Source organism: Adiantum capillus-veneris, chromosome 17 (genome assembly GCF_014529385.1).
Source record: "Adiantum capillus-veneris isolate H3 chromosome 17, ASM1452938v2, whole genome shotgun sequence".
Lineage (NCBI taxonomy): Eukaryota > Viridiplantae > Streptophyta > Polypodiopsida > Polypodiales > Pteridaceae > Adiantum > Adiantum capillus-veneris.
This window is the reverse complement of record NC_140947.1, coordinates 36,856,347-36,876,448: the sequence shown is the minus strand read 5'-3', so window position 1 is coordinate 36,876,448 and position 20,102 is coordinate 36,856,347. Positions and strand designations below refer to the sequence as shown.

General features: G+C 38.5%; 1 protein-coding gene across 2 annotated transcripts; it reads right to left on the bottom strand.

Moving 5' to 3' along the window:
• Positions 1-11,320: 11,320 nt before the first annotated feature.
• LOC147437068 (microtubule-associated protein RP/EB family member 1A-like) lies at positions 11,321-14,654 on the bottom strand. Of its 2 annotated transcripts, none has more exons than XM_086485837.1 (8): positions 14,389-14,654; positions 13,127-13,195; positions 12,960-13,046; positions 12,773-12,882; positions 12,515-12,696; positions 12,320-12,435; positions 12,126-12,239; positions 11,321-11,798 (listed from the first exon to the last, which is right to left on the bottom strand). In XM_086485837.1, exons 1-8 carry the CDS (start codon positions 14,497-14,499, stop codon positions 11,577-11,579), a joined length of 1,011 nt encoding a protein of 336 aa, XP_086341963.1. In that variant the 5' UTR covers positions 14,500-14,654; the 3' UTR covers positions 11,321-11,576. The 2 variants fall into 2 exon arrangements, with proteins under 2 accessions (XP_086341963.1, XP_086341962.1); XM_086485836.1 differs by having other exon boundaries at positions 12,320-12,378; positions 14,389-14,634.
• Between the last annotated feature and the right edge of the window lie 5,448 nt (positions 14,655-20,102).

Genomic DNA, 20,102 nt, shown 5'->3' with positions numbered 1-20,102 from the left:
GGTCAAAAGGGTAAGCTTGTGTAATTGGAGAGACGTTATCTATTAAGTAGGGATCAGTCGTGGTCAAGAGACGTATTAGCCATTCTAATTCCTCAAAATTCTTCTCACACGCTAGCATATTAACCAAATCCCATTCACACAGGCAAGCACCGAGTAGACTATGTGAAACACTTGTGAAAAGTAAAGAGGATACCTCTCACCCAAGGCAGGAGTGGATGACTCTAGTGTACTAGTCATATCTGTACACACAGATAGATTTTGGTTAGAGTGCAAAATATTATAAGGGTCGTGTCAAAAGGTCGTGTCCTTGTGCATAATGTGTTTTTATGATTTTTGTTAGGTGGCTCTTGCTCTTTTACTTTTCTATTTTTGTTTTCTTGAGTATATAGCTATATATATACATTTCCTAAGTTTGGGAGATTGAGAGGTCAGGGAAGGAAGGTTAAAAGAGGAGCAATTGAATGATGGATGTCAGCAAACACTCCCCCCTTCCTTAGGTAGATCATACCTTTTGGAACGATGTCATCACCTTTTGAAACCAATTATTCCAAGTTGTTATGGGTGAAGACTTTGACCAATAGTTATTGACTTCCCTAGACATTTCATCTAGTTGCAAGGGTGGTAAGGTACTCTCCCATGATTTTATTTGCAACGTTATTGTAGGTGGTAAACTCACAACAAGAGGTGCAAATTCTTTCTTGTTTGTATGGATATGTACAATGGTAGGTGGAGGTTGAGTCAAAGCTTGTATTTCTGTATATGAACTACATGGAGAGCAAGAAGCTTCATTTGGTTTTTCCATGTTGGAGCTAAGCGAAACAAACCTTTCTCACTTGGGTACCCAAACTAGCTCCAAATCAAGTGTATAGTATTCTATGATCTTTTCCTTCCTACGGACTTCAATTGGCTTTATTGTTATCGGATTTTACTCACATGGGCCTATATGTGACAGGTAAGAACACAATTTACGTTTAGACATCCATATTTTGATCATTCCCTTCATATTAGCCTTGGGCTTCCAATAGTCATTTAGGAATCCAACACAACGCTTTCTTACATTTCTCCGAGCGAGTGGGGCGTCTCTTACAAGGCTTTTGTTTTTTAGCATCAAAAATGGTCGCTAAAGAAGCTTTAGGGACCCATTTGTATGTTTTCTTTGTTATATCACGATGGGTCTTGTGTGTCTCAAACTTTGTTTCAGCTACAGAAGTTGAAGCTCTAGAGGATTGGGTTATAGTTATAGATGGTTCAACCTCTTCTTGGACATGCAATGTTTTGGGTTGTATCTCCTCAGGAGGTGATATCTCAAGGATCGAATCTGATAGCAGGTACAGACGTGTTTGAATTGATTTTAAGCCTCTAAAGCTAAAGGGGCTGGGAGCTAGCCCCGAGGGCGCTTGAGTAGCAAGGCTAACTTTTGGTTTATGTGTTATGACATTCCCAGTCCTCCAATCAATAGTGCATTTGGTCGTTGCTATCCACGTTCATCCTAGGTTTATATTGCTTTCCATAGTTACAGCAAGCATGACCAAAAATTCTTGAGCTGCAATTCCGTTATCACAGAAGTGTGACAGATTCCAAAAATTGTAGGTTTTTTCTTGTTGATACCCTTGACTTGGATAGTACTCTCATCTAGAGATGGATTTTCTGATTGACACCACACTCCATATGATAGTAGATTATATTTAGCACATGTGTCCAATAAAGCATTATATAGCACTTTTCCATAGGCGCTATTTAGCTCAATAGGGTATCGTAGAGGTGTGTCAGAGTCCAACCGATCATCCTCTGTTTCAACGTGAAATGCATGTGTGACTCCAAGGTTGGCCTCTCGTTGGCATCTAATACGTTGCTATCGCTTCTTAGCCTCAGCTTGAGCTTGTATCTTTTTCAATTCTACTTGTGCCTTGGTTGCCTTTTTTTATGGATGGCACGTGTATCTTTTAAATTCACTCCCAGTGAGGAATCCAATGGTTTCAACTCCATCAAGAGTTTCCACACGAATGGTACCTTGTGGGGTGATTTTGCATACTCTATATGGTCATTTTCCAGTGTATTTCAGCTTTTTCTTCTCGTTACGTACTCCATACATAAGGACTTTATCCCCAACCTTGATATCCTTGTTCTTTAAATGACGATCAATCCATTTCTTTCTCCTATCTTTCTCCACAAGTGCATTTTGCACAGCCAATTGTCTTTCTTCGTCTAACCTCTCAAGGACACATAAATGCTCAACTAAAGGGTAACCATCTCAACCTTCTTGTGAAGCTACCCACAGACTAGGAATTACAAACTCCCATAGCATAACTGCTTCTTGGCCATATACCATTTTGAATGGTGTACAATTGATAGCCACTTTGTAAGTAGTACAATAAGCCCATAGAGCTGAAGTCAGCTTCAAATCTCAATCTATGCGATGAGCTTCCGCTGTTTTGGTCAAGACAGAAATTAAAGTCTTGTTAGTGCTCTTCGCTTCACCATTATCTTGTGGATAATAAGGTGTAGAATTATGGTGGGCTATCGTGAAGTTTGTAGTGAGTTTCTTTATCACTCAATTTATAAAATGAGTAACATTGTCATTCACAATTTCAAAGAGACAACAAAATTGCATAATAATGTTCTCAAAGAGAAACTTAGTAGTTGACCTTGCATTAGCCTTGCATGTCTCCTTGGCTTATGTCCACTTTGTCACATAGTCAGTGGCAATAATAATATATTGAGATTGAGTGTTACGAGCTACCGGACTAATTGGGCCTACAAAGTCTAAACCCCATTTTTCAAATGGTTGAGTCACTTTAATAGGATGTAAGGAAACAAGTAAGTAAACATTCCTAACTCACTTTCCACCTAAATGCACCAACATCTTTAAAACATACTTGCTCTCCTAATCCCTACTACTCAAACCTATATGATGTACTAGACTCTACTAGTTGTATCCTTCCTAATGATTGTTCATCCATGGACGCTCTTTGTAGGGTGCCAAGGAAATCCTTGATTTGCGCTTAAGGAGTTTGTTGATGCTTGTGGCCTAGATATGTGTATAGTAGAAAAAAGATAGATGAGGTCAATTTTAACTTATTCTATTGCCTGACCTTTGAACAATATGAAGATATTAGAAATTGGGAGTTGGAAAGAAATTCAAACAAAAGTTGTAAGGGGCATGGTAGGAGAAACTATTCTCAGCAAGAAAATAAAAGGTAAGGTTTATTGACATTTCAGCTAACGCGTGAATACCTAGATGACCAAGGGAAAAAACATGGTAGAAAAAAGTGCCCTTGGTACTTTCCAATTCCTCATCTAATTGCAATTTTTGAGCCATGAAGAAGGTAATGAGCACAAAAGAAATATCTCTTTTGCTTCCTTATCCAAAGATGATATTGTTCAAATCATCAAATCATCCTCAAACAACTTCAGAATTCTTATAAGCTTGCAATCTATTGGCCCTTACGACTCAGCATAGATGAACCACAAAGGAGTTCTCTTGCTCTCAATTGACTTCTGGTTCCTTTTCAAATCATAAACGTTGCTTTGCATAATCTGCTACCACCATCATGCGGGGACAAAGAATCCAATAATTTGATATAATTATTGATGCCTACTTTGTCAACATTGCCTTGTATATGTAGTGCTACTTTGCAACTTGTTAAAGCAAGGATTCTCAAAAAAAATCCACATCTTGGTGCTGCCAGTCTATCATTGTCACTTTTTTTATATTATACTTGGAACTTTAGTGTTGGCTTGGTCTACCAGCATAAACCTGCTTGGATTTGTTCAAAGAGGTCATGGAAAATTTTGTAGAAACAATCTATGATTGGAGATGTTGCACATGTGGAATACAAGACCACTTTGAGTAGGATTTTCCTTGAAGAAGGTGCAAAACAATCATGTAGATACTAGCAAAGGTGTAGATGAGCCAAAAAGATTGCTTATTATGCACCATATGTGAACACTATACAAATGTATCAAAATGTGGTGATAGCATGTGGTATGTGAATTTGAGTGAATTAATTCACATGACCAGCCATGGTGAATGGTTTAGGGACCTTAAAATGTTGGACAATCTTGGTTATGTTGAGACTAGGGATGATCCAATGCATCCTACTGCACATATAGGAATGGTTCTAGAAAAGATTTGCATCAATTGAATGTGAAGAATGCACTCTTGCATTGTGACTTAAAAGAAGAGGTATATATGGAGCAACCATGAGAATATGGAGATGTGAGACATCTTGAGTATGTATCAAAAGAGAGAGAGAGAGAGAGAGAGAGAGAGAGAGAGAGAGATACAATATGCACCAATCAGGTACGGGGGTTATATTTCAAGCGACGAACGCAGAGGAGCTTGGCCTCGATGCAATGCATGAGCATTAACTTTTTAAATTCAAGAGTACAAAATAAAAAATAAACAATCAAAACCATCTTGATGTGGACATCACCTGAACCAAGGTTGGTTTTCTACCAAGAGTCTCCCAGGAAGCCACACTTGGATGCAGTGAGGCACACATTGTGCTATGTGAGTGCTACTTTGGATTGTGCATTCTTTTATAGGGTTGATGTTGGGTTGCAACTCTATGGTTACACTGATGTGGATTGGGCTGGTAGCACATATGATTCCAGGTCTACAAGTGGATTCATGTTTTCACTTGGCAGTGCCGCTATTGTATGGAGCAGTAGGAAGCAATCTACACCTGCTCTATCGAATACAAAGGTAGAGTAAAGGGGTGTTGGATTGGCAGCATGTGAGGTAGCATGGTTGTGATGCTACTTCAAGACTTTGGAGTACAAGTATCGAGGTCGGTTTTCATCTATTGTAACAACCTTAGCAGCATATAGTTGGCTCGAAACCCAATGTTTCATGCGAGGAAAAAGCACATTGAGGCGCATTGCTACTTCATCAAAGAGAGGGTCTTGGCAGGTGACATCGACCTTGAGCACGTGATGATGGATGAGCAGGTTGCAAATATCTTCAAGAAGTCCCTTGGAGGGCAAAATTTGTTGTGGTTTTGAGGGATTCTTGGGAGATGGCATTGAGCTTAAGGGGGAGTGTTGAGATGTCAAGATCAACATGTACCACTCCTAGATAACTACCACTGTCAACAATCGTCATCATTGGCATGCCTTGGTGGATATGAAAATCTTCGCCAGTGATACTATAGCTGGACAACATCAACTTGGTCTACCTACCAAGTGATGGCACACTTATCTATCCATCTCACTCGCTAGTGGTTCACACTAGATCATTGTATTAGTTTCCACTTGTGTTGTATTTTCCCTTGTATGCATTGTAAACTACTTATTTTTAGTTTGTGAAGTAGAAGAAGAAATTTTTGCCTCCATCTTTGTGTATGTGTGTCACGTCCTTCTTTATCTCTTAACGTGGCAAGCCCTAGTGTTGATGTAGACAATAACCCATCTAAACTTTAAAATGAAGCACAAAAGCAAGAGAAAGCTAGGTTAGAAAAACCATTTTGTGTTTTTTTTGGCGAACCAAAAGGAAAAGTATATTAACTCTAAACAAACTCTCACTAATTCTCTAAACCTACTCCTAGTTGACAATAGTAATCTTAGCTACGAGAGGTTTGGAGGATTTTTGCAAGTTTATAGAGAGCATGCACTCTCTCTTTTACTCCAATGTGTTAAAGAATGCTAAAAATCTAATCTGAATCCACCATTTTTGCAACCAACAAAGCTAATCTAATGGTTAATTACAACAAATGCAACATATACAATTGCAATCTCTAGCTTAGGCTAGCAAATCCCGAAAAAAATGTTATGCAATTGTTTATGCACAATCCTCTAAATCCTCAATCCAATTAGCTTACTTGGCAGGCTACTGCTTAGTGGAGACCTTACTTGCATATGGGAGTCTTGTGATAGCTACAGGGAAACAAGTGCTTGATCTACTCTACCCTAGCTACAAGGCCACATAAACAATGTATCTGTGGGGTGAGATACCTCTTCTCAATCCTACTCACTCAATCAATACTACTCAATGTACAATCTACAATCAACAAGCATTGGTTCTCATCAACCAAACATGAAACCAACAAAGAAGCACATGTGCAAACTCAAGAAAGCACGCAAACAAGCATTGGATAGATCAATTCTCTCTACACATAAGGTAGGTAGAAAGTGTCACAAGCACACTTGCAATGCGAAAAAGAAAAAGCACTCAAGTACTTGTGGGCACTAAAGACTCTATATACCTTATATATATATCCATAGCTTACTTAGAAGCACATTGAGACTTAAGTAGGGGGTTTGAGGGGCCAATGTACCCTAGCCAAATATAGTGTATCTTCCCACAAACATAATAACACTTATACGATTCATTATGTTCATCTTTGTGGATACAGGACAGGGTCTATGGATGATGCGGCAAGTTCAAGCAGTTCTTTTGCTAGAGTTATGTACCCATTGTTGTGCAGTAATGTTGGGATTCTAGAACTACACAGACTCATGCATTGGTGGTCGCTATTAATTGTTTCATTGCTTCACATTTGCTCAACAAAAATAGCAAAACAAACATGGGCTAGACTAGCTTCTTTGTATGTTGGATGTAATGAGGTCAAAAGTTTCTTACCTATAGGTAAAGTCAAACATTCAACACAAGGAAGATGATAAGGATATAATCCTTATGGATATTAAAAATCTCATGGTGAGATCATTTGTAACAACTCTTTGTGCAGTTGTTTCTTGATGCAATTGCCAGATTCTTATCAAAAATTTGAGGCTTGTGATAGATAATAAACATGAGCTTGTGGGGATTGGTAGCCTTTGTCTCTTTATTGTTGCAAGAGGCCCAATCTAGGAAAAAAATTTAGCATGCCATTGAGCATGCATTTTTGGTTGCTCAAAGAAGAGTATTGATGTTGCCACCTCTAATGTTGCTCCTTCAAATATATATTCGACAAATGTGTTTTGCAGGATGCAAAATGGTGGACTTTTGGTGCATAATTTCACTATGACTCTTGTGTTCATTATGCACATATTGCAGTGTTTGTGGATCACATTGGGTACTTTAACAATGGTGCAACCAAACACATTATGTTTAACGTGATTTTCTCACTTCTCTTACAATTGTCCCTAGTAGGAACACTATCACATGTGACAATAATGTCTCTTGTCCATTTAAGAATTGGTAAGATTGATTAAATGTGTCTAGAATCAAGAAGAATCTTTTGCATGTATTCACATTTATTATATGCAAGATCTTGACTTTGATGATACAATTGTGGCATCTAGAAATTTCTTTAATTTTTGTAAGTTTTATAAGTGCAATGCATAAGCACTCTTTGATTCTAAGGCTATTAAGGATTAAAAACTTTAGCATGTACTTCTTCTTGGTCATTTAAATTTTCCTAGTTTAGTGCTCTTGTCAAAATCTAATGCAGTTGCTTCATTGCTCCCTTGTGAGGTACCATTGAAATGTAATACATGTAGCAATTGTATTTTCAAAAAAATGCAACATTCTAAGTTTTCTTAAGATTGGTTCTATATTGGCTACTCACAAATTGCAACTTTTTCATCGAGATGTTGTGTTCCAATGCATACTTCATCTTTTGGGGACCATTTGTGCTTTGTAACTTATATGGCTAATTACTCCACATAGGTTTATCCACTTAAGGCAAAGTCCAAAAATGTTTATGTGCTTCAAGAAATAGATACTACTTATGGCTAAGAATGTGTTTCATTGTATGATGGATACCCTTCGTTCTTTCTTTTTCTTTTTTCTTTTGGGGAAGGGCGCGGGGAAGGGGGGGGGGGGGGGGGGGGGGTGTTCTATATCTCAAATTTTTTATGCATTTTAAGTGAGTCATGAAATAAAAACATCAGTGTACATTACCATATACACCTCAACAAAATGGCATGGCCGAGAGGAAAATAGGTCACTTATTGAAATGAATGAAAACAATCAAAAGCCAAGATTTTCCACATGTGTTTTGGCTTAGAATTGTCATGTGTGTTGCATATGTATTAAACATATGTCCCTCTAAAGCATCGCAATCTATCAATTTGTATGATGCTTGGCATGGAAGAAGCCGTCTATTGAAAAATTGCATGTCCGTGGTTGCTAGGGTTACACTTTAATGTCTGAGAAACGATGCAAAAAATTGGATTTTAAGGGTGTGAAATGTATTCTTATTAGTTATAGTTCAAAAAACAAAGATAAGACGCTATAGCATATGTAAAACTAGTATATCTATTTTTTGAAGGTGCACTTCAACATTTGTTGGCATGTACCGGGGAGATAGTGTTGGGTGGACAACTACAAGAATGCATGCAGAGATGGAGAACATGAAGGAGAAACTCAAGAGCATACAACACACGAAGTAGGATTATTGTGTGTGCTAATACAAAGACAAGGCTTGCCCTACAGTGATGGGCATGTATACAAGCCAAAGAAAAAAGCCTCCTAACGAGGGGGGAAAAGTGCCTTAATGATCCTAAGTGTGTTTACACACATCACTACCATAATATGGTAACAAATCCCTCTTAAAAAGTGATGCACAAACATGAGCTAGCATTCGTGAATACGGAAGTGTCAAACCCTATGCCATCAGTCCACAAAGAGGAGTAAGCCCAAAGCTTTGCGAAAAGATTTAAACTTTTATGAGACAGAGCCTTTGTAAAAAGATCTATAGGATTGTCCTACGTAAGCACATAAGTCAAGCTCACCTCTCTTCTTGCAGAGAATCGCTCTCCCTCACATAATGGTAATGCTTTGCGAAAAGATATGAACTTTTATGAGGCAAAGCCTTTGTAAAAAGCTCTATAGGGTTGTCTTACGTGAGCACATAAGTCAAGCTAACCTCTCTTGCAGAGAATCTCTCCCTCACATAATGATAATGCACCTCGATGTGCTTTGTGCAAGCATGAAACACTCAACTCCTCACAACTACCAAAGCACTCTGAATGTCACACTACCATTTTCCTTGCTATTTTTTATGTATTCATGACAAGGCATTTTGTTCCCTTTTTCTTGTGTCCTCCAGCTATATAAGAATCTACTTGATTTTTTCTTGTGTCTAGGCAAAGTGATGAAAACTCTAGAAAATGGGCACTTTTATAAATGCAAGTAAGCCTCATTATTAAAAAAACTCCTCCTCCAACCAACCACACAAGATGGGCAAAAGTCGAGCGAGTGAAAATTGTACATCATCAACAACACAAGTGACACAAGCAATGCCTTCAAGCTCCCACATACACTTCCATATCCCCATCAGTGCATTAGCTCATTCAAAGTTCCATCTTGTATATTCACTGACCTATTATTAGGTATAGTGAGTAAATGAGTCCTAAAGATCTTGGACTTTTAAACACTATATAAGGCTCCACATAAAGGGCAAATAAGAACCTAATGCGACTTGTCCAAAGGAGCTAGCTTGGTTGGTTGAGCACTTGTTCTCCATGATCCGAGCCATGGGTTTGAGTGCAACCAAGCAACCTTGACCGCTCAAGGACGCTCAGTGTATCGCCACATGAGAAAGTGTGTTCTACTACAAAAAAAAGAACCTAATGTGACTTCTTAAAGTGAGGTCAAGAGACAATGGATATGAAAATTATGGTAATAGCTAACATGGGGAGGGAGGAAAAACTTTTTTTTTTAAATCATCCTCCTATGGTCCTTATTGTCAATTGGATGCTTAATTAATGTTATTCTAGGAGTGCTCCTCTTCATAGCTTCTCTTTTGGAGGTAATGTCTCTATTCTTTACTTTCAAACATAGTCATTTGTACATAAGGTAAGTTGTGTATGCATTGATTTGTCTTGGTTTGATTGAGATATAATGGAGAGTGGAGTGTGCTGCATCAGTGGACTAGACATGTTAATTGATACATGTATACATTCATGGCTTGACAAGAACACCAAAGAATAAGGCACACGCAGCTCTCTCTCTCTCTCTCTCTCTCTCTCAAAATAGGATAAGCATAAATAAGTAGATAAATAACTAAAAACAGATAAGTAGATTAGTTGATTGATGAAATTATGATTGGTGACAAGTCAACCAAGTTATTGATTTATTCACTGATCTATTCATTTGTTTCATGAATATTCATCGATTGACTGGTCTCATTGATTGATTGTCCCGATAAGTGATTGCTACAACGATAGCTCCAAACCTCGACAAAAAGCCGAAAAGACAAGCAAACTAACAAAGAGACAGAGATCCAAATGGTAATGTATCACATATAGGTGGACACATGCATATAAAGTAGGAGATACAGTGGGATGCATTGTTACATGTGAAAAATGTAATGGAAGTATAAATGCATGAACAGAGAGGAACAAACCAAGGAACAACAGAAACAGCTGGATTGTCTTCCTCAGGTCCAACAAAGCTATGGTGATGCTGATTGGTCATCCCCCTGTTTAGGGATTTTTTTGAATTGTAACTATGCTCAGACTATGGTAGCAGCCTTTATCTCATCCATATCATATCCCCTACTTTTGTATCACTATAAACTGGCTATCCCCGAGCCCCTTCCTTGGGCTCTTGATCATATATAATTTTATCTCTTTCTAATCATTTCAAACACGCTTATGGTATATTTTTTGAAAAAAAGGAACAGTTACCCAAAGAGGGTAGCTCAGTTGGTTGAGCCTTAGTGATGTAATCACCACGTAGAGTATTTGAGTCACAACCTATGTTCGATGGCCCGCATCATAGAGAATAGACCAAGTGGATACTCACAGAGACAACAGACAAAGAAAGCAACGTATGGACACAACAGAGGAGCAAATAAGTACATAGATAACTCATTCTACATACTTATGATATAAATTACAGCATCAAGGAGCACTACCACTTGAAAGAATATTGTAAGGCTTGCCATTCACAAGCCAAGCCAAATACCATCAATTATGGGAAAATCTCCCTCCAAAAGCAATTTGAAATGTAGAATGAAAAGCTGGGAAGAGTCTCCTTACACTCTTGACTTTTGAAGAAATATGGAGCTTGCACACAAAGGTAATGAGTTTAATTCTGCAATTGCTTGAAATCCTAATGCCACATCCCACAAATCCTTGCACATTGACATGTGCACGTCTGTCAAACGTCTAATTAACTCAACTCCCATGACAAGTTAGAAAGTATCCATAGCTCAATTGGTAAAGATACCTTGAAAGACAAAGCGAAATCTAACATTTCAAATCAAAAGAAAGATGTACTTGACTAGTCGAAGATTTCTTGCATGCGATGAATCTAACATATCCCTGGTCTCAATAAAGATTTTGAGAGTAAAAAGAGGAGTGACCGATAGGATTGAGAACATTGGCAAATATATAGCATCAGCTTGTTTAGCACCTGTAACTCATGTCAAGAAGAAACTAATTGACCTTGCAATTGCATGGTTATACAGAGTGACGTGTCTGTAAATTAGCGTTATACATGGGGCGTGGAGTTTTCTATTTTCCTTCTAGCTAAATCAGTGTCTAAATCATTGCCCCATTCATAGCTTAGATATAGTGGAGATAGTCCTACCAGGTTTAGAATAAAGAGGCACCAGGCTTATCAACACAACACTAGCTGTTTATGTGATGGTCTTATGAGCCAACATGTTAGCTGTCATTCCTCATGAGTACCTGCGCAACCTCGGTGATGTAGCCAATCCACTTGAGTCTGCCATCAGCAAAGGCTTCCGCTTGTTGGCCTCTTTCTTAAGCTGATCTTGCAAGTCGTCTGCTCCCTCTTCCTCGATTGTGGGACAAGAATGAGTTACCATGGTTTGAGCCTCCTCAAATACAGATGGGCTGTCATCAGCTGCATACAGAATCTTCTGGACTGCCATTATCACCTGAACAAAAGTAGATAGCACTTCATTGAGGTATGCGGAAGTCATTTCTTAGCTGTCTATATGCTGTCCTTCCAAATACCTTCCAAAGTCAAAGAAGACTAAGGTTGATTTTATTGCTAGCAACTATTTTGAAACACTTATGATCATGGTATCAGCAACCACATAGTGAGATAGCTTAGCCGATTAGAAGTGCAATGCATTCTTGGCCCAGACTATCAGAACCGCCAATGTTTGCAAAAGTTGAAGCAGACATGATACTTAGAGCTGGAAGATGACCTGCCTAAATCTTGAAGCATCATCACAGACAAAGAGCTCAAAGAGACATACTGGTAAACTCTCAATATTGGGACTTTGACAGAGGATCTCAATATCTCGAAGCTTGGCAAAGTAAAAGTCTCGCTCTTTTTCTAGGCTATCCACTGAAAGTTTGAGCTCTGTCACCTACCACAATGACCGATCAAGTGAGACAACCATTGATAATCAGGAGAACGAGAAGAAAAGAGCTAGTGCTTTCATGTGACCTGTTCCGTCAGCCCTTCAAGCTCAGATGCTGGAACCATGGGAACTGCAGGACCAAGAGCTGTCATAGGCAATGTTGTAACGTTTGGTGAGAAAAAGGATTTTGAATTTTTGCCACCTGTATATAAAATAAGCTCAAGTTTGAAGGCAAAAAATGTGCACAAGGGACCATCTTGGGTTCGCAAAATGGGACAAACCATGGATTGCTGTTGACTGCGTACAAATTTCCACACGTCTAGGTCCAGCTGAAGGGCCTTTTGCAGTGGCAGTTGTTCCCTTGGAGCCAGCAAGCCCCATTGTCATGGCACTAGGTTGACAAGTTTTCTTGTTTATATCTTTGCCACCTTTGCAGTTTTCCCTTCTCTCGACAGGATTATAGCTGCCAAAAACCATAAGAGGTGAGTCTGAAAAGATGAGAGTCAATAATCCATTTGCCACACGCACTGAGAACCTACTTTTGATTGACAAACCCTCCGTTTATTGAATCGCAGTAGCGCTTCAACCACTGCATAAACTCAAGATTGTCTAGGGGTCGACCTTTGACAAGCTTGGACACCTCTATATGCTGTTTCGAGCAACTGTGTCAATAAACAACAACCTGTGCCAACCTTCAGCCAACCTGTTAGGAGCGATGACTCATACCTTCTCAATTTTTAGTTTGTTGAAGGCATCCTGGAGCACCTTGTAATTTTGAATCATCTCGTACTCAGACTTTGCGTCAAAATTTACCTGAGGAAAAGTTGGACTAGCATGAAGCTACGCAAAATTGGAAACACACCTTGTAAAACAGGAAAAAAAAAGGCATAGACCTTGTGCATTGCTATTGTCCCAGGATGGACTGCATCAATAAGCTGGCACTGTACAGCTCCTTTAGCTGTCTGAAAAGAAAATTGGCACAGTTAAAAGCTGGACAGCTCTTTGCAAAACAAATGCCAGGTAAAAATTTTCATCAGACAATAAAGTGGCCATTGAGGGTCAGGCCACCTCCGTATTCTAGATTCAGACAGTTTACATAAGTATAGAGTATCCAAGCTGAAGCGCTTTCATGGCATGTGAAGCAATCTCATGTGCAGAAAAATGATTCTAACCTTACACATTACATTTAAGTTTATACATTCAGACATTTACCAAGAAATGGTGGAAGGTATATGCTTGGGTACAAAAGGAAGGGCTAGTAAAGTATAAGGCATGACAAAACGTAAAGACAGCTGCGTGTGAATTGCCCATTACATTCATAAATGCGGGCTCAATGACTAACATTATGCTGCCTTGAGCGTTACAACATGCAACAACTCAAATACTAGCAATTTTATGTTTCAATATTAGAAAATATAACCCAAACACCAAACCAGTGGACACCAGTAAACCATCTCTTTAAGGCTATCCACGAGGAGTTGCAGCCACTTTTTTAGCTCTAATAGTAAAACAGCTTACGATGGTCCCCCTTAACAACAAAACAGAAAAAAAGTTGATAAGAAAACAGGAAAACTCTAAATTAACCTCACGGACTGGATCAAACAAAGGGAGGCTATGGCCTTCGCCAGGCCAATCAGCAATTTGTTTAATCGCCATGTGCACGCATGATGAATGCAGAATGTGAAATAAATGAGAACTCTACATGTAGATGGACCCATGCACAGGGTGATATTGTGCATGAACATTGACAATCTTACGGTGAGCTCTAGAGAGATAATCGATGCTAGCTTTTGGCACACAATGCCCCCTGCAAACATTTCATGCACAACATAGAGAAGAAGAAAATGATGCATTGGGCCACAGGGAGTATTTGTATGATGAGCATGAGCTCCTGGACATATGTACTGCTTCAAAAGTGCCACGCTGATTTGTCCAATGTAAAATCCATGTTTGAATGGTAATGGCTGTTTGCAGATGTTGTTTTGCAAATTGTTTCGAGGGACAAGCAGTTTGATCGAAAGCCAGAGAAAATGAGAAAATGGCCATGGCTGCCCTTGAAAACTTTAAGATTTCGTTTGCACTGGCGCAAACAATTCTTCACACAACCGTGCATTGTGAAGGTGCAGGTGAGATTAAGGAAAAAAAAGAAGGGTACCTCTTCAACTTTGGTGAGGTTGAGCTGCAGAGTAGTGTTGATCCAGTGCAGAATTTCGTTGCGGCCAACGAAGTAGGCGCTGTCCATCATGCCGATGTTAGCGGCAGCCATGAAAACAAAGCTTTCTTGATTGAAAGAGAAGAGCTTCGGAAGGCTTCGGGGAGGTAAGTTCGTAGGCTGCAGTCTGCTGTGGAGGAGGCAAGTTTTTTGAAATGGCGAGCTTAGAGGGAGGCATTCCCCCGTCACTCTCTTGACGCTTGGCAGGCCCTTTCATGTTAAATGAAAAAAACCCTCCTTTTCAAACGTCTTGCCTTGCTACAGTTGGTGGTGTGTTCGAATCTACGTATAGGTAGGCCTCTCTAGCTTCTCATTCAACAAGCCCATGGTGTTCCAAAAAACCCAAGCAATGTATTTGGCCTTGACAAGTCCAAACACATTTCCGTGATTTCAGCTATTTGTTGCACGGTGACACTACTCATCCACGATAATTGCAAGGTCAACATCCATTAAGCATGTCGAACAGGACAAGCAAAAGTACTCTAGCTGTCTACAATTGGGGGAAATTTTGGCATTGTGATCGACGTGGCCCCACATTTCAAAGTTTGAACACTATTGGAAAAGGATGCTCATTTTCGCTTAATGTTCGAAAGAGTGGTTTAGGTGCTTAAGTTTGCACCTAGTCGGATGATGCCTATAACTTTACTCTGTGCGCAAGTTAAGTAGGGGACCAACATGCACATTTTGTAAAGTTCCTTCTTCAATCTCAAGGTCTTGACATTCAAAGTTTACAAAGTTCCTTCTTTAATCTCAAGGTCTTGCCATTCAAAGTTTACAGATGCTAAGTGTGCCATAACTCTTCAAAGTTCGAAATATCATTCATTGTATGTGTTCAATGATCCACTTCTCAAATGGTGCATGAATCATGGTACTAAATACAAGGTGAAGTCTCAGGGACCCCATTGTCATTCCTTTTAATTTACAGTCAAGATCTGCAAATGTGGGGTATGTAGCCATGACCATTCACAACTTACAGGATTTTCTTATTGTTACTAGGAAAAAATTGAGCTTACAATTAAGATCTACAAATGTGGGGTATATAGCCATGATCATTCACAACTTACGGGATTTTCTTATTGTAACTAGGAAAAAGTTGAATTTACTTTATTCTAATATAAGAGTTGGAGAGAGAGAGAGAGAGAGAGAGAGAGAGAGAGATTGGGAGAGAATAGTAGGCAAAGTTTATACCAAAACATGGAGATAAAGAAAGAGAAATAAAGATTGAACAATTCAATGTGTGTGTATGTGTGTGAATTTGCAGGTTAATCGCTATGAACTTAAAAAATATATTAGTAGGACACACAACAAGACATAAAAGACATCAAAAAGATGAAAAAATCAAAATATCTATACTATATATGAAGCAACTTAAATTTTTCAAGGAAAGAGAGACCCTCCATGTGTTACTCCCTGCTTCACTTAAAGAGAAAACCTTATAAAATCTCTCATTTCTTTGAAGTTTGGAATGTTGGAATCTGTGAACCTTTTCAACCTTTCAACTTTTAACCTTTCAAGCAATAAAACAAGGTAAAGATTTACGACGGCTTACAGAGAAGAGAGAGAGAGAGAGAGAGAGAGAGAGAGAGAGAGAGAGACCTTGACTCCAATGAAGTGAGAGAGAGAGAGAGAGAAGGGGGGGGGGGGGGGCACTCTCATATGCACACACTAAAATCCAAAAATGTTCAAATGCCACATAGAGAACATCCAACAATTTAATTCAATGGTAAAGAAATTGCACCAAAAATCTTCGCTTTTGTTTATGCCCTTATATATGAGTGTTATATTAATTGACCTCATGAAAACATAAAGCATAAAATATTAGTGAGAGTTTAAGAATTTATTTAATTCTTGTATAAATATATCAATAAAACAAATTACACAATAAAATGATACATGCTATTAAATGAAAGAAATCCATAATATCTTTAGAATAGAAATGAATATTGAAAATCCTTAAACAATATTGAAAATCTCTAAACATTATCTCTAATAATAATACATGCACTAAAGTAACAAGGTGACATTTACATATCAAAACAAAAAGTTTAAAAAAAAAAATCTTAGTTGTGAAATTTTTTTAAAGCTAATCCTTAATAATAATACATGCACTAAAGTAATAAGGTGACATTTGCATATCAAAACCAAAAGTAGAAAAAAATTCTTAGTGGTGAAAAAATTCTTTCATTTAAGAAAAATTTATAATTTTTTGCTAAAAAAGTTTTGTAAATGAAAAAAAAAATTACAAGAAAAAAAGTATGTTTTAAATCAAAAAGTTGCAAGAAAGTCATTAGATCCTTAAATGAAGAGACCCATTTACAAACTAAACAAAGATTTTTTTTTAAAAGTCAAGTGAACATTAAATAAAGGGACCAAATTACAATGATGAAAAGAGACACTTACATTATAAAAGAAAAATATAGCCTTTATAAAACTTATAAACTAAACAAAGATTTATTTATTTTTTTAAGTCCAGTGAGCATTAAATAAAAGGACCAAATTACCATGATGAAAAGACCCATTTACATTATAAAAAGAAAATATAACCTTTATAAAACAAAGAAGTCAATTGAGCATTAAAAGAAGGGACCAAATTACAATGATGGAAATACCCATATACATTATAAAACAAGCTCACCTGACATGTGTCACCAATCCGTGATTCTTAATCAACAGTCCAAAAAAAACACCAATTCTCCACCCACTCTCCTGAGTCCTATGGCCTTCTTAAGGCCAAAAAGTTTTGACTCTACCAATTTCCTTTTTGTGTTGAAAGCCAATTTGAAGGCCAATTTGAAGGGTTCCTCAACTTTGTTTTTGAAAAGTCAATGGCCATAAAAGTTTAGAACTTAAGAAATTGTTCGTATGTACGCTACCAAAATTACCGATTTACTTCAAGACGATCTTGAAATATGGCAAAGATTTTGCAATTAATACATTAAACCCTGATTTTGATTGAATAGTGGTCTCAAATAGCTCCAAAATGGCAAGAAATGTGTGTGTGTGTGTGTGTGTGTGTGTGTGTGTGTGTGTGTGTGTGTGTGTGAGAGAGAGAGAGAGAGAGAGAGAGAGAGAGAGAAAGCTCTCAAAGAGAGTGCCATTTTTTTTCTTCATCAAAATAATTTCAAAGTAAATCTTACATATATGATGGAGCTTAAATTTTCCAAGCAAGGAGAGGCCGCCCACGTGTCATCCATTGTAACTTGCACAATCGTCCACGTTTGGAACTCCATGAAAGAACTGCAGCTTGACGACCTCGGCGCTTGAAGGTCTCAAACCAATCTCGACCTGCAACAACTACTTGTGTGTGTGTTCATGTCTATGTTGTGTGTGTGTGGTGTGTGCATGTGTTAGTGTGTGTGTGTGTGTGTGTGTGTGTGTGTGTGTGTGTGTGTGTGTGTGAGAGAGAGAGAGAGAGAGAAAGAGAAGCAATGTGATTGGCCGTTGGCTATGTATGTGTATGACACTCGAATCTCAACCAACAATGCGATTGTAAGAGAGTCCAATCTAGCTGAGCGAGCCTACGTACGCACCCAAGGTTGTGTGTGTTGTTGGGAAACTAGGTAGGGCAATTTGCATAAGTTAATAAGAAACCCTAGTGCTAGCATTTCTGGCAAAAGAGCAAGGAGAATGCAGGCACAAGTTGCACCAGGTTCCCCCCTCTCTCTCTCAAGCAAGATCCCCCTAAGGCTGGCGTTTTTCCACAAGATTAACCCAGCGTTTTCAGCAACCCTTCTACCGACATAGGCAGCATTTTTGGGACTGCTCACACACACACACACATAGCGACTGCAAACAATTGTGATCTCTCTCTCTCTCTCTCTCTCTCTCTCTCTCTCTCTCTCTCTCTCTCTCTCTCTCTCTCTCTCTGACATGCATTTTCTAGCCGAAACAATGCGCAAGTCACATACTAGTTAACCAATAAATGAAGCATTTGATTTACCAATGGATTACACCAAGTGTAAATATAACTATGCATGAGCTTCTATATCTAATGTATGTGTTTTGAATTATACACTCCACCATAAAAATCCTAAAAGGTGCAATTTGAGGTTCCCAACCTACCGACTCAAAAGCCGTGATGGAGTCTTTGACAAGTTTATAAGCCTAATGAGAACAGAGTCACTAAAAAGAAAAATGAAGGCTCTCGCCATTAACAATGGTTTGAGTCTAAAACCGTAAAAAGACCTAGTCTAGTCTCGCTAGCAAAAACGAAACAAAAACCAGAAAAGGCTAAGAAAAATTCGACCATATGGTCTCTACACAAGGGCCAAGGAATCCTCTTCCAACGGTTTTTTCTCTCTACGTATGTGAGAGCACAGTCGTTGGTGGGCTCCCCTTCCAAAGGGGAAGCCTAATAGATATTTATGCAATGGGGATCGATGGTTACCCAATAGATTGAGTAACTATAGTCACCCGATATTTATGCAACGAGAATGGATAGTTACCCAACTAATTGGGTCCACCCACCCATGATCAACAAACTGAGTCGATCCCCACTTTCAACCCCACACTCACACGTGATCTTTAATTTTCTAATCACTACTCAAAAACCAGTGTGGAAGAAGACATCACCCAAAAAATTTGGGTGCCCACTAGTTGCCCATACAACCTAACCACTCCCTTAGAATAAAAAACGGTACCCTAATATACATAGAAACATAAACATGAAGTGAGTAAAGTCTCGACATCCATGGGGATGGCCGACTTAGCGTCTCTGGCCAATTGTCACTCTTCACTTGAAGAGAAAAAATGTAACAAGGAATCAGAAGTAATCTTGAGACAAATTTCTTAAGGATGAAGAAGCAATCATTTTCTAGCTCATTCAAATTGTCCAAAGCATTTCTTTCCTAATTTCTTAATCGAGTACATGGTATTTGTTGAAAGTTAACCTTCCATTTTTAGTTAGTTTTATAATTTCTAAGGTATTTTTATATTATATAGCAGATGCAATGTTACAGCTTTAAAGACTTTACACTAAATATAGAGATTCTAAAAACTAATACCCCACTTGGGACTGACTCAAGCAGGAATTTGTTGTAGCATTGATGCAAGAACGCATTCGTCACTTAGGGACACTACTCAAATAGGCTTTGTGATCATGTCTAGTCTTGGCCTTCTTCAAAGCAATCTTCTCCTTCAAATGGAAGCTCCAACTCGTCCTTTCTGGAGCCATGTATACTATCTTTTTCTAAATGGTTATTTAATCATTAAGTAAAGTATTAAAACTTATGGAAATTACGATGGGAATTCAAGCGATTAAGTTTCCAGATTAGTAGAACCCTTTGTTTTTCCAAATTTTCAAGATTCTAAGTTTTTTATTTGATTGTAGTTCTATACATAGTAATCTTGCTATAAATTTTTTATCATGGTTTCCTGAAAATCTATTTTAGCTCTCACATTTTGTAGAGCTCGCAGCAGTGGAAGTCTACTGCGTCGCGTATGGACATGGTGAGGATAAGAGGAGTGCACAGAGAAGAGAAGAGAGAAGGGGGCGCGGGGGGGGGGGGGGGGGGGGGGGGGGGGGATAACACACGGGTGGAGGATCTGAGAAAATGAAAGAGAGATTTCATTAGATTTTTGCTTAAGCCTTTATAGGCACTTACAACATGTTCACACACAAGTTTCCCCTCAAGTTGTGCTGACCCCAACGATCGCCC

Excerpts from the sequence above, each read along its gene's own strand:
- LOC147437068 (XM_086485837.1), bottom strand. The coding sequence starts at position 14,499 with ATGGCTGCCGCTAACATCGGCATGATGGACAGCGCCTACTTCGTTGGC. Across the intron at positions 13,047-13,126 it reads GGACAATAGCAATGCACAAG|GTAAATTTTGACGCAAAGTC; the intron begins GTCTATGCCTTT and ends ACTTTTCCTCAG. Across the intron at positions 12,436-12,514 it reads GCAGTCAACAGCAATCCATG|GTGGCAAAAATTCAAAATCC; the intron begins GTTTGTCCCATT and ends TTTTATATACAG.